This window comes from Postia placenta (genome assembly GCF_002117355.1).
Source record: "Postia placenta MAD-698-R-SB12 unplaced genomic scaffold POSPLAscaffold_2, whole genome shotgun sequence".
Taxonomy (NCBI): Eukaryota; Fungi; Basidiomycota; class Agaricomycetes; order Polyporales; family Adustoporiaceae; genus Rhodonia; species Rhodonia placenta.
The window spans coordinates 456,433-468,433 of record NW_020169833.1 but is presented as its reverse complement, the minus strand read 5'-3'; the positions used below and the strand labels follow the sequence as shown (position 1 = coordinate 468,433).

General features: G+C 58.5%; 2 protein-coding genes across 2 annotated transcripts; both read left to right on the top strand.

Moving 5' to 3' along the window:
• Positions 1-1,087: 1,087 nt before the first annotated feature.
• Positions 1,088-2,945, top strand: POSPLADRAFT_1038407 (glycoside hydrolase family 18 protein). Its single transcript, XM_024477383.1, has 5 exons — positions 1,088-1,377; positions 1,432-1,519; positions 1,575-1,720; positions 1,772-2,396; positions 2,456-2,945. The coding sequence occupies exons 1-5, from the start codon at positions 1,166-1,168 to the stop codon at positions 2,642-2,644; spliced, it is 1,260 nt and encodes a 419-aa protein (XP_024342611.1). The 5' UTR covers positions 1,088-1,165; the 3' UTR covers positions 2,645-2,945.
• Positions 2,946-7,581: 4,636 nt separating this feature from the next.
• POSPLADRAFT_1043404 (hypothetical protein) lies at positions 7,582-11,782 on the top strand (the record flags this gene model as incomplete). The annotated part of the gene is made up of 13 exons (XM_024478303.1): positions 7,582-7,661; positions 7,697-7,770; positions 7,805-8,104; positions 8,269-8,524; positions 8,609-8,803; positions 8,824-8,986; positions 9,627-9,924; positions 9,979-9,980; positions 10,067-10,146; positions 10,208-10,799; positions 10,868-11,449; positions 11,510-11,660; positions 11,739-11,782. 13 exons carry the CDS (start codon positions 7,582-7,584, stop codon positions 11,780-11,782), a joined length of 2,817 nt encoding a protein of 938 aa, XP_024342610.1.
• Positions 11,783-12,001: the final 219 nt, after the last annotated feature.

The following is a 12,001-nucleotide window of genomic DNA, read 5'->3' as shown; positions in this document are numbered from 1 at the left end:
GCCCATATCGGAAAACGTCATGTGATCCTCACTCCGGGAGGGAGGATCTCGATAGAGGTTAGGACGGAACTTCACTCACTCAACTCCGAGGACATCACGGGAATGACAGAATCATAGCGCGATGGTCATCGACAGGATCACAGTGTCATCTAGTTCTGGTTGAACGCTTTGAACACATAGAGGTATTGCAACATCTCAGCGCTCGACTTCTCGAGTGCATGTTGGTTATATGATAGTTAAAACTACTGCGCGCAAGTCAAGGATGCAAGATCGACACTACAATTGGTGATCGGGGTCCTAGAATACACTTTCCAGCTCGATTTCTGTACATTCCTGCAAATGCAGATCCTAAAATTAATATGATGGAAGCTTGCGGCATAATACGTTTGACGTATTTTCAGTCTCTATGCATTCAAATTTTCGGCTTGATAGACAAGGCATTGTGGGCGAAGAATAGCAAGTACAGCTCTTGGGCGCGTATGGCGATCTAATCTGATCTGTTCCTTTGTGGCACTTACTGATACGCTGTATATTCCGCAAAGTCCGCAACCGCAGCATGAATCGAGGTTCAGCATAAAGCGTTGAGAGAGCCTGTGCGCTGGTGAGGCGATATACAATGCTCAGATTATAGGCAGCGTGTTGACCATCTCATTGTACAATTGGTGACCGGGGTCCGGTGTTTAACTTTCAAGGGTGGATGCCCCTTCGGGAGTCCATTGGTGGCTGCTGCGGAAGCAAGTCTGGACGCGATGATCGACCGCGTGGCGCTGATCGCATATTTGCTGCCCCCGCCTGAAACTTCGCGCCCTTGTTCGTGCCTTCAATTTTCCTTCTCGGCCGTCGCTCCCGACCAAGTATCTCTCACACAACCTATGGCCTTATTGTGTACTATATCTTGCTTGATACGTCAACATCTCGTGGAGTTGGAATACAACATTCAATGTTGACGAACGAAACACCTCCGCTCTAGGATGCTACGTCCCACTTGGGGGCGAGTTGTGAGATGCCGACGGCTGTGTCAATCGGGAGTGCACGTGGACCGGACTATAAAAATAACCAATTTTGTCTGGTTCCGCACCTGGTTATTCAAAACCAGACTCTCGTGCTGTTCGGTTTCCCGAGTACTATTGCTTGTTGCACCCGCCATTCTTTTGCGACGACCATTATGTTGTCCTTCCTGTCTCTAGGTCTCCTCGCTGTCCCTGCCGTCCACGCATCAGGCTCTACATTCTTTGCTCGGGATGATTCCGCTAATGCAACGAATGCTACGATCGTAGACATGGTGTCTTCCTCATGGTATGCTGGCTGGCATGCCGACAACTTCACCCTTCAGAACGTGAGCTGGGACAAATACACCCACCTCATCTACTCTTTTGCGTAAGTCTTGTTGCATCCCAGATTCATGGGTGAGGTTCTCAAACTCTGTGACAGCGCGACCACTCCGTTGGTCAGCAACATCACCCTAAACGGCTCCGATGCGGACCTTCTGCCGCAATTCGTCTCCATGGCAAAGCAGAACGTGAGCTGTGGTTTAATCGGTCTTGTGCAAGCAGCAGCTTACGGTATTCATGCAGAATGTCAGCGCCATGGTTTCCGTCGGTGGATGGGCGGGTTCCCAATATTTCTCCACCAACGTCGCTTCGGAGGAGAACCGTACCGCCTTTGTCAAGACCATCACCGACTTTGTCCAGATTTATGAACTTGATGGCATTGACTTCGAGTGAGTTGAGATCCGATTGCATTAAAAGCCACCACTAACTCGGTCGGACAGCTGGGAATACCCTGGCAACCAGGGCATTGGTTGCAATGTTGTCAGCGCAAATGACACGAACAACTTCCTCTCCTTCCTCCAGGCACTTCGCGCGGACCCGGTCGGCTCAAACCTTACGCTGACCGCCTCGGCCCCACTCAAGCCCTACGAGGGCATCACGAATGGCTCTGCCTTTGCGGACGTATTCGACTGGATTAATGTCATGGCCTACGACGTCTGGGGCAGCTGGAGCCCCTCTGTGGGCCCGAACGCGCCGTTGAACGACACGTGCGCGCTCCTTGCAGACCAACAAGGCAGCGCAGTGAGCGCGGTTGCCGCATGGACGGAGGCGGGCGTGCCTGCGCATCAGATCGCGCTTGGTGTCGCCTCGTACGGCCGCTCGTTCCTCGTCGAGAGTGCGCTCGCGTATCTTGAGGACAACACCGTGCTAGCGGCATTCCCGCCCTTCAACAGCACGCCCCTCGGTGATGCATGGGACAATGCGACAAACACAGATGTTTGCGGCAACATCTCGGGCCCTTCGGGCGTATTCGATTTCTGGGGCATGATTGACGAGGGCTTCCTCTTCGCGAACGGTACCCCGGCCGCGGCCATCGACTACCGCTACGACGAGTGCAGCCAGACGGTGCGTCGTATCCTGTTGGGTTTCTCATGTCGGGTGCTGACCGCGGGTCTCATTTACAGCCATACGTCTACAACAAATCAACAGGTGTCATGATTTCGTACGACAACGCAGAGTCGTTCATCGCGAAGGGCTCGTACATTGCCAACAACAACCTGCGCGGCTTTGCTATGTGGGAGGCGGGCGGTGACTACGACGACATCCTGCTCGATGCGATCCGCCAGGGCGCCGGATTTGAGGATGACTGCTAAGCGCCCTCATCGTTTAGTCTGCCTCCTTGCCTTAGGGTTCTGGACCGTGGGACGGTGGCGCGCACCCTCTCCGCTGTGCACGATCACATCGCGCTTTCTCTCATCGTTGGACTCTGCTATCCGTCATTAAGTAGAATTAAGTAGATAATATCCGCTATTACGCTGCCTAGTGTAGCTTGCTCGTCGGAGACCCCGGGCTGTGTCTTAGCGCACTGGTTGTACCAAAGTTGTTGTCCCTCGTCTCAATGTCCTAGAAGGCATACAGTACCATAATACGCTCTGTCGACAGAGGTTTGCATCACGATGATTGTGCATGGTCGTTCAGCTGAGCTGCTGCTATATCGGAGAACTTGCGTTATTCCACTGTGAATGGTGGTAGTACGAGAATCGTCCGAGGTCGCGTGCAGATACGCGGAGAGCAATGTGAGCACGTGACCGCGACAGCCCGCACATGAACTTGAAATAGAACGGAAGTCAATACGGCAAGTCATGTGACGCGAGGGGGCTAATTGGTGTCTATTCGTTTTTTCTCCCGTATACTGCTTCTGAATGGCTCAATGAGCATAGGCAACACTCTACGAGCTGCTTATGTTGCAACTAGTAAGTACTCACAAGCTCGACCTCAAGATTGCGAAAGGTACGCAGTAAGTTCAAGTTGTGAACTTTCCTTCGGCGGCGCCCGTGCTGTTCTGTGGCCGTGCAGTGGGTTTTCTGACTATTTGTGCTGCAACCTCCGGTGATATTTGGAGCTGAGGTTCTACCCGGTACCGCGGCCATGACGTCTAGTATGGAAGCCTGCTCACTGCCATATGGCGTGGTGGCTTCGCACAGTTTCCACAAGCCACCTTCTTGTGGCTCGTGGGTAAACTCGCGGTGGCAGCGTATTGCATGCGAATTCGCTTTACATTTGGCATTGGCATTGGCATGGAAGCCCCTTCATCGCCCCGCACCGCGTGCGTAATGGGATGCTTGGTGTCGATCGCACGTAACGCGGACGTTAACGGCTTCCCTTCCTGAAGTCGGCACACAGGCAGTCCCCGGTGGCAGAAGATTCTGATTCCCTTCTTCTGCATTGACAGTTCAGGGCGCATCGATCAATATACTGAAGAACGCCCGGAATTTGATCTCGAATTTGGCGACCGAAGGAGCAGAGTTGATTAGCTGTCATGGGCACCTGTCCTGACCCTTGCAATGAGCGCTCAAGAGGCAGGAGCAGCAGCAGCATGTTGCGTTGTCTTACCTGCTGGCCTGCGAGAACGCGAGCTCGCTGTGTCACGGATCGGCTCAACGCTCACTTCTGGGCGCGACATGGGGCCGCGCACTACTTCATCAAGCCTTTCGGGCACCGGCATGTTACATCTTGTCGCCTAAGACAATATCGCCGCCATTATAGGTCGATGGTCGTACGACGAAATCAGAATATTCGCATCTACTTGGTATATTCCCGGGCAAATGCAACCCACGTTCTTCAGCAAGGGTTTTTCTCGTCCGACCACCGAGCTGTTATCCATCTTTGAGGGGTGAATACAATCGCGTCTCCCCCGAGAGCTTATCTGCCGATGTCCCGTGTTCATATTTTGAATTCGCTGGCGTCCCCGGGGAAATCGTTCGAAAAAATATCAGGATTTAAATGCACTCGGACCGTAATTTTGCGGACGCATACGGCAGCGAGTGCTATACTTTGGTTTCCGGGACATTGAAGTGCTTCATAGATGTAGGCAGTCAATTGCCTTGATGCGAATACACCGCTAGAAGGTCATTGAGCCCCGCCTTGGGAAATCCCCTCAGATGATTCGTCTATCTGACCAGATGCCGTCCCGTCGGCGAACGATGCCCATGACTTTGCTGACACACGGCTGGACCTCACCGGGCCTCCTCGTGTACATATGGACGTGCGTCGGTTGGCTAATCACTTCGACTGCCCTCGTTGCCCCAGCGCTGCGCGCCCATCCTCTTCTTTGACTTGACGGGGCTCTATCTCCCCCGACCGGTGCTCAGGAACTTGACCAGCGCACTGATGAGTATACCAGCGTCGCTAAGAATGGTCTTCTAGCTGATGACGGTGACAGATGCTGCCCGGTGCTTCCCGATGCGTGTCCGAATGCACACGTCTCGTCTAGGGTTATGGGACAACCCTTAACCCTCGCCGCGCTCAGGCGGAATTTGGGCGGGGCCTGGCGCTGCCGCATGCGCTGCCAGTAGTGGTAAAGATCACTCTTCTTTCTGACGCCGTGGAGAATGATTCAGCGCTCGATAATAGCATCTCATCCAGGGTCCGTTGGCATGTCGCCGCGGGACTATTGTGTCGGCACCTATGCCATCTATGCCCATCATGATAACCTTCCGGTCTTTGCATGATAATTTGCCTAGCGGTATCGCTGCGAAGAAGAGGTACGCTGATGCTTCAATTGGCCGTAAACGATATAACGATCATAGAAGGGAAAACTGCGCGACAGGGCATGTTGTTCTGTGTCCTGAATCCACCCTCATGTTTCCAGTACGACACATCAAATTCAATCAAATTTGTCACGTATGTTTCGGCACTCGACTTGCCGCTGTCGCGTAACGACGAGGTCAAGCTCGCACTTCTTCGCGTCCGGGTGCGGCCTGGACATATCTCACCAATTACAATTAATCTTGTGCGCATGTTCCCGGTCGGAACATGCAGAAGCTGGCGGCGGACCTGGACGGAATGCCCGCAGCGGCGGGTAGCAGGTAGACTCCTGCACGCAGCCTCGCACTTAGAGACCGCAGCCTCTGGAGGTGCTTCTCTGCGGCAATTGATGCATCATTCTCTACGCGCAGGCGAGGAAAAAGGTCAATGATACACAGGTGATTCTTACAGCATTTATCCCTCGCCTGGCGCGTTTCAGAAAGCATGTGGATTTGTGTTGAGTCTTCGTAGCGGGGGGTGAGAGGTAATATTTTCCCCGTCTCACTCGAAAGCGGAGGCCTCCCTCGTAGGCAGCCTAAATTCCACTAATCCCAGGTAGGGTGCTACAGGACACACCATGCATCGCGTGTGCAACTCTCTGGCCGCGCGAATTTAACACGCCCTCCACCCCTTTATCTAATCACAGAAACCCCTTCATCTTTGTTGGTTTCTTGCATCTCACTCGGTTTCGAAATTTCCCTCCGGCAGGTTCCTCGACTTCTGATCATGGATGCGTATCAGTTGCACCATGCCACGATGAAGCCGCAAACCAGACAACCCCCATCTCATTGCTGCTGTAGCGATGAGAATCTGCAGTCCGGCCTCAGCGCGAAACTAGCGAGGGAAACGGTGCGTCTCTCCGTTGGGCTTCAATTGGCTCCCTGTGTCGCTGTGTCGTCTGTTGTCGATGGCATTCTCTTCTATGGCCATAGTAAGATCAGGAAATTCGGTAATATGCGGCCGCGAGGAGCTCTCCTAACTCTGTAGCCAAATTGTGCCCAACTACTACCTGCGGCGTCTGCCTTCTGCTTACACACGGCGTATGGGTATGGCGTGCTCGCTGTAACATCGTATGTACATACGCATTGCGCACAGCTTACCCGCAATCATTGTACGGGTGCCACCGCCGTGCTGGAGGCTCTGACACTTCGGGGCGTGGCATCAATGCACAGCTGATAGTGTCACGCATCAGTGAACGTTGATGAGGCGTCCGGACTGTATGAGACCGGAGTTTCTTTGTACGTCATTCACGCAACATTGACAAGGGGTTTCCGATAGGATGCAGCCTGTGAAGATTGTTAACTTGTCTATTTTGCTCTCGGTGCCGGCGTTGAGGGGTGCCTCGACGACACCGGATCCTCGGGCACTAAGTGCACATTACTCGCGGTCGCCAAAAATACGCAAAGAAAAAGAAAAGGGACTTTTGAGCATTCTCGCTCAAAAGACCCCCGCACAAAGAAAACGCAGGATCATCGTAACACCGTATACACCACGAGCCACTCAGCCTGAACATTTAAGGTTCCCAAGATCGCCGATCGAGTTTGATGCTGATAGGCGCCCAATCAATACGCCAATGATAGAATAGGCACTGCGGCGGTGCAGTGCTGCATAGCATGACTTACGCGCACACTGACGCGATGCGGGACATGCTCGGTAATTGCGTTCGGTACTGGGTGTGTGTGTGTCTTCGATGATGCGTGTGCCTGTCACGGAAGCTAATTCGACGCGATGATGTTTCCGATGCGCACAGGTTCCGCGGTTCCGCGGCAGGCGTTCGCAACCAGTCGGGCGCTCGTACGGGTGTCAGTGTCAGTGTTCCGAACTGGGGTGGGGGACCACCCAGGTAGTACGATACGTGGCGGTGCGTACTATGCATGTACGCATTCTGAATCATCACGGCAGCCCGAAAGGGGATCCAGGACGTCCGATCGCGACGCATTGTCATGATCACGCCACACGCGCTGCAGTACTGCAGTGCCGGTGCTGACAGCGATTAGGTGTGTACAGCAGCGCCCACTGCGATCCATCATCTAGCAAGAGACTATGTACACACACTAGATGCACGTCGAATATCAAGATCCCCCGACGCCGCCCGACGTATGGTGCATCTCGGCGCGATGGCGGCACGGGGCGCGAGTCCACCTGGTGCAATGTAGAGTTCAAGTGGTGCGATGGACGTGCCGGGGCCCCGCCGCCTGTGTGTTTATCGCATCATGCATCAGCGACCGGTCTCACAGCGGGCAGCGCCCGCGGCGCCATGCTGCAGATCCACGGGGCGAACGCGTGTCGTCGCGATGTGCGTCTTGCGTCTCGAAGCGTGAGGCTTGAAGCTTGACCGTTCAATATCAATGTAAGCCTGTGTGCGCGCTCGGCGCACCTACGCCAGGCTGGCATATCAGCGCGGGGCTCCCAGCGAAACGAAACGCAGTGCAGCGAAACGGCGCGTGCTGGCGGTACATGCCGCTAGGACGGGGAGATGCATGGAGAGCTGCACCGTCACGCCATGTCTGAATTGCCGTCTGGCTTCTCCTTGGTCCCCCGGCGGACATGGACGTTCCGGTATACTTACCTGCTGTGCAGCCGGTGCGCTCCTGCGCTCCGATCACACAATGTGTGAGGGTTGGACGGGTCAAACGCGTCGCGCGGCGCGACCCGGAGGCGCGCATCACGCCCTCGCATCCGAGGGAGCGCGGTGTGCTTCCGCACACGGCGGCCGACTGTGCTAGCGGTCAAGGCTGGTATCCCGGGGCTAGCCATCCTCGGCGGTTGGCCTCCTACGCGAGGATGCGACGCGTGCTCGCGACGATGCGCGTCGATAGCCGCGTCGGGCTGGTCGCCTCGGGTGCAGGTGCACCACGGCCCGGGGATACGCGAGGAGGCCGGGGTTGTAGGCACCAGCGTGAACGGACTGCATGGCGGGTATGATAGACGGGAGGTACGCACCGCTACTGCCCTGCCGTCAGCGAGGTGGCAGCCCGCCGTCGGCAGCGGCCTGGAGAAGGCTGCGAGAGTGCACAAACGCGGACGTGCGTGGACCCACAGGACCACGGGCTTATAGCCCTAATATGGACACGCGGAGGATCGTGCGCCGATGGCATCTCAGATTCGCTCAATCGGCGGAAGATGACGATGCATGGAGAACGGCGCGAGTGAGTGACATGGGTGGCGGCGGGCACCTGCGCGGTGACAGGTCGTCGAGTGAAGCACGTCGAGTTGCGGTCCTTGCACGCGGACGCGGAACGGGAGAAGCGCACGCAGCGGAAAGGAAGCGCACGTAACGGCAAGGAAGTGCACGGATTGGGAACAAGGATGGGGGTTCGCGGGCGCACCGCCGGCACGCCCCTCGGGAGAGCAAGTCAATGCCGCGAAGAGATAGAGCGCGGCCCATTTGACAGACGGGGACGGGGGGATCAGCAGCTGACCCCGACAGCGTCGCGGACATTAGTGTTTGTGCAGAGATGAACAGAGGGCGTGGCGTCCCACGCGTTGATCAAAGTTGTTTGAGTTGGATAATCGGTGGCAGAACGCAGACGAATGAGGATGGGTGACCGAGACCGATGTCAGCGTGCTACGTCCTTCCGTTCTGCGATACAACATCGACGTCGGGCCGCACGAGAAGGCCGGTGGACGTGCCTTATGAATTCAGACGCAGGCTATTGTGAGAAGCCACGAAGCTACGACCTTCGCAAAGAAGCGCAGGGAGAGCTCGTGGAGGGCCTGAGCCAGTGAGACAGGCGGCTTACAGGGCGCCCACGATGGTCGGGCAGATGAGAAGCGGCGCGATTAATGTGGCGGGCACGAAGCGTTCCGCCGCTGTGGGAGGGGCGGAGGGGGCGCTGTGGGGGGACGCGAGAAGCGACGGTCGCACAGACGGGCGGGAGCAGCAGACGACCGAGGCGCCGCGTGAGGTGATGCGCTGTGAGGCGGTCAACAGGATCGAGATGAGAGGACGCACGCGGTGCCAAGGAAGAGAACGCAGAAAACGGAGAAGATAGGCCGCTGTGAGTAGGCAGCCGAGTTTGGGCAAGCAGTGCCGGCGTCTGCGTGCAGTGGGTCGTCGCGGAGCCGTGGACTGAGCGATGCCCGATTTGCTACAAGTACTTGATCGCCCCGCCAACATGGCCCGCCCTGTCCTCCCTTCGTCTTCCGCCCCCCTCCCCCTTTCCCCGTCTCGCGTCTGGTCTCAAGGCCCGCGTCGTCCTGCTCAACGGCGTGCCCTGGCGTCCCTGTTCCTGAGGATTCGCCGCCTGGACAAGCCTGACTCTCCTTTCGGCTCCCGGTCTTTTTCTTCCCAGCCTCCGCCGTCCCCGCTTTGCCTTCTTCCTTCACGTACCCTATTACTATTTTTATAATGGCCGAGAAGCGGTTGTCCAACCCCTCCCCGGGACCGAGCACCACTTTGCAAAGAGGTACGCCCCCCATCGTGCCTCGTCCGGCCTCTTCTCACCCTCTCTCCCAGGCAAAGCATGTCTCCGTTGTCGCAAGCGCAAAATGGTCCCCCTTTTCTCCCCCTCCATCATCACCAGCCTTGACTGACACAACCCTCAGAGGTGCGACGGCTCAAAGCCTGCCTGCCAACAATGTGTCCGCGCGAAAAAGGGCGACGCCTGCGAGTACGACGACGGCAAGGGCAAGACACGAACACAGCTCATGCGCGAGCACATCGCCCGCCTTGAGATGCGCATCAAGGAGCTGGAGAACCTCGATCAGACCTCCCCCTCCATCACCCTCTTCGACCCCCACGCCCCGTCCCCCTACTACTCGGGCTCCTCGTCGTCCTCCAGCCACGGCTCCCCCAGCGCCCTCAGCCTCCCAGCCTCCGTCTCCCCAACGCCCTTCCCTCAGGGTGAGCGCGGCACTCCCAGGGCCGCGATGAGTCCATTGACCGCATGCCATACAGAGGTGGACTTGTCCTGGGAGTCACAATGGGAATTAGCCGTTTGTCTTCTCGCTCTGGCCATCATTTGTTCGCATCTGACAGCTGACAGCAGGACTACACGCCCACTAACAACATCACGGAGGCCTACAGTCCCTCCGAGGAGCCCCCGTTCGAGCTTGCCCAGGTCCTGTGCGTGATCCGCTTGCCCCCCTGCCCCCGTGCGCTAACGGCGTTGGTCTTTGCAATCCAGGCTGGAGATCTTTCTGCCCCACCGCCACCAGTGCGGCCTCGACATCCACGTCGGCCGCCTGCGCGAGTCCCTCGCGCTGCCGCCGTCCGAGCGCCGGCACCCCGTCCTGATGCACGCGATCTACCTCTGGGCGTGCTTCCTCTCGCGCCCGGGGCCCCTCGCCGAGCAGGAGCCGCACTTCCTCGCGCGCACGCTCGCGGCGATGCCCGACGCGCTCGGATCCCCCGCGCACGCCGTCGACCTCGTGCGCGCGACGTGCCTGCTCGCGCTGTACTACCTCGCGAACGGGCGGCTCTTCGAGGGCTCGCACCACGCGGGCGTCGCCGGCGCGATGGCCGTGCAGTTTGGGCTGCACCAGATCGACGCGGACGACGGCGCGGGGCTCGGCGACGAGTGGGAGGCGGGCGCGCGGCTCCCGCCGCCGCAGGACGCGGTCGAGCGCGGCGAGCGCATACTCGCGTTCTGGCAGGCGTACAACCTCGACCGCTGCTGGAGCGTCGCGCTCCGCCGCCCGAGCGCCATCCCGGACAGCGACCACCCGTGGGCGGCGATCACGACGCCGTGGCCGCAGCGCATGGACGAGTACGAATGCGTGAGTCCCCCCTCCTTTTCCTTCCCCCGTCTTGCCGTGTGCTGTGCGGTTGTCTGGTCGCGGTGCAGGGTTTAGGATTGGGATGGGCGCGATGGAGATGGAGGCTGATTTGGGCGATTCATTTCATACAGGGCGAGGGCGCCGCGGCGACCGGCAGCCCGACCGTGCGCGGGTTCTTCGCGCACCGGGACCAGACGGCCGGCTTCTCGATCGCGGCGATGCGCGCAAAAGCCTCTGCGCTCTTCGAGGCCGCGAACCGCCTCTCCTCCAGCTGGACCAGCCGTACGTCCCGCGCATACGCATTCCGTTCGCGAGCAGAGAGCGCTGACGTCTTGTCCCGTCCTGTTTCTCGCACAGAGGCCCCGTCCGCGTCCCTAGTGGAGCACTTTGGCGCGCTCGAGCACACGATCGCGGGGTTCGCGGCGACGCTGCTGCCGCTGCACCAGCTGAGCGCGGCCGCGCCCGAGGACCGCTTCGCGCTGCTCGTGGTGCACAGCCTCGCGCACGCGGCGGTCGTGCGCCTGCACGTGCCGTTCATGGACGGCGACCCGCGCTCGCGCGACAAGTGTCTCCGCGCGGCGCGCGCGCTCGCGCTCGTCACGAAGCACGTCGCGGATGTGGACTACGACTTTTTGGACCCGCTGCTGGGGGTGCGTCCGCCTGTCTGCTCTCTTTGGTCGGGCCGCGTGCTGATGGTCGTTCGGGTGTAGCCGTGCTGGTCGTCCGCGGCGAAGGTGCTCGAGGCGGAGCACGCGTGCCTGCAGGCGTCGTGGCCGCCGCTGAACGCCCTGGAGGTCCGCGCCGAGCTCGGGGCCATCCTCTTCGCGCTCACCAAGCTGAGCGCGCGCTTCCCACTTGTAGGTGCGTCGTCGCGGTCCCCTGTCTCCCGCCTTCGCCGGGCGCTGTGGTGCTGATATCGTGCGTGCGTGTGTGACACAGGCTACCAGGCGGCCAAGATCCAAAACTTTCTCGAGTCGAAATAGGGGCCCACACGAGGACCGCGCGGCCGCCCCCCGCTTTCTCCGCTTTCCCCTTCCCAGGCATGCAGATACGCCCCAGGCATGTCGATACGCCCCAGGCATGCAGATACGCCCCAGGCATGCAGATACGTCCACGACGTTTTGGTTTTTCACGTTCTTGACGAACTTCACGCTCCTTCGCGCACTCGCGCAGCTGCTTATTTTTCACGTTTGGTACGCCCG

Bases quoted from the DNA above. Each gene is read 5' to 3' on its own strand.
- POSPLADRAFT_1038407 (XM_024477383.1), top strand. From the start codon at position 1,166: ATGTTGTCCTTCCTGTCTCTAGGTCTCCTCGCTGTCCCTGCCGTCCAC. The intron at 1,520-1,574 runs GTGAGCTGTGGT...GTATTCATGCAG, and splicing joins TCTCCATGGCAAAGCAGAAC to AATGTCAGCGCCATGGTTTC. The intron at 1,721-1,771 runs GTGAGTTGAGAT...TCGGTCGGACAG, and splicing joins CTTGATGGCATTGACTTCGA to CTGGGAATACCCTGGCAACC.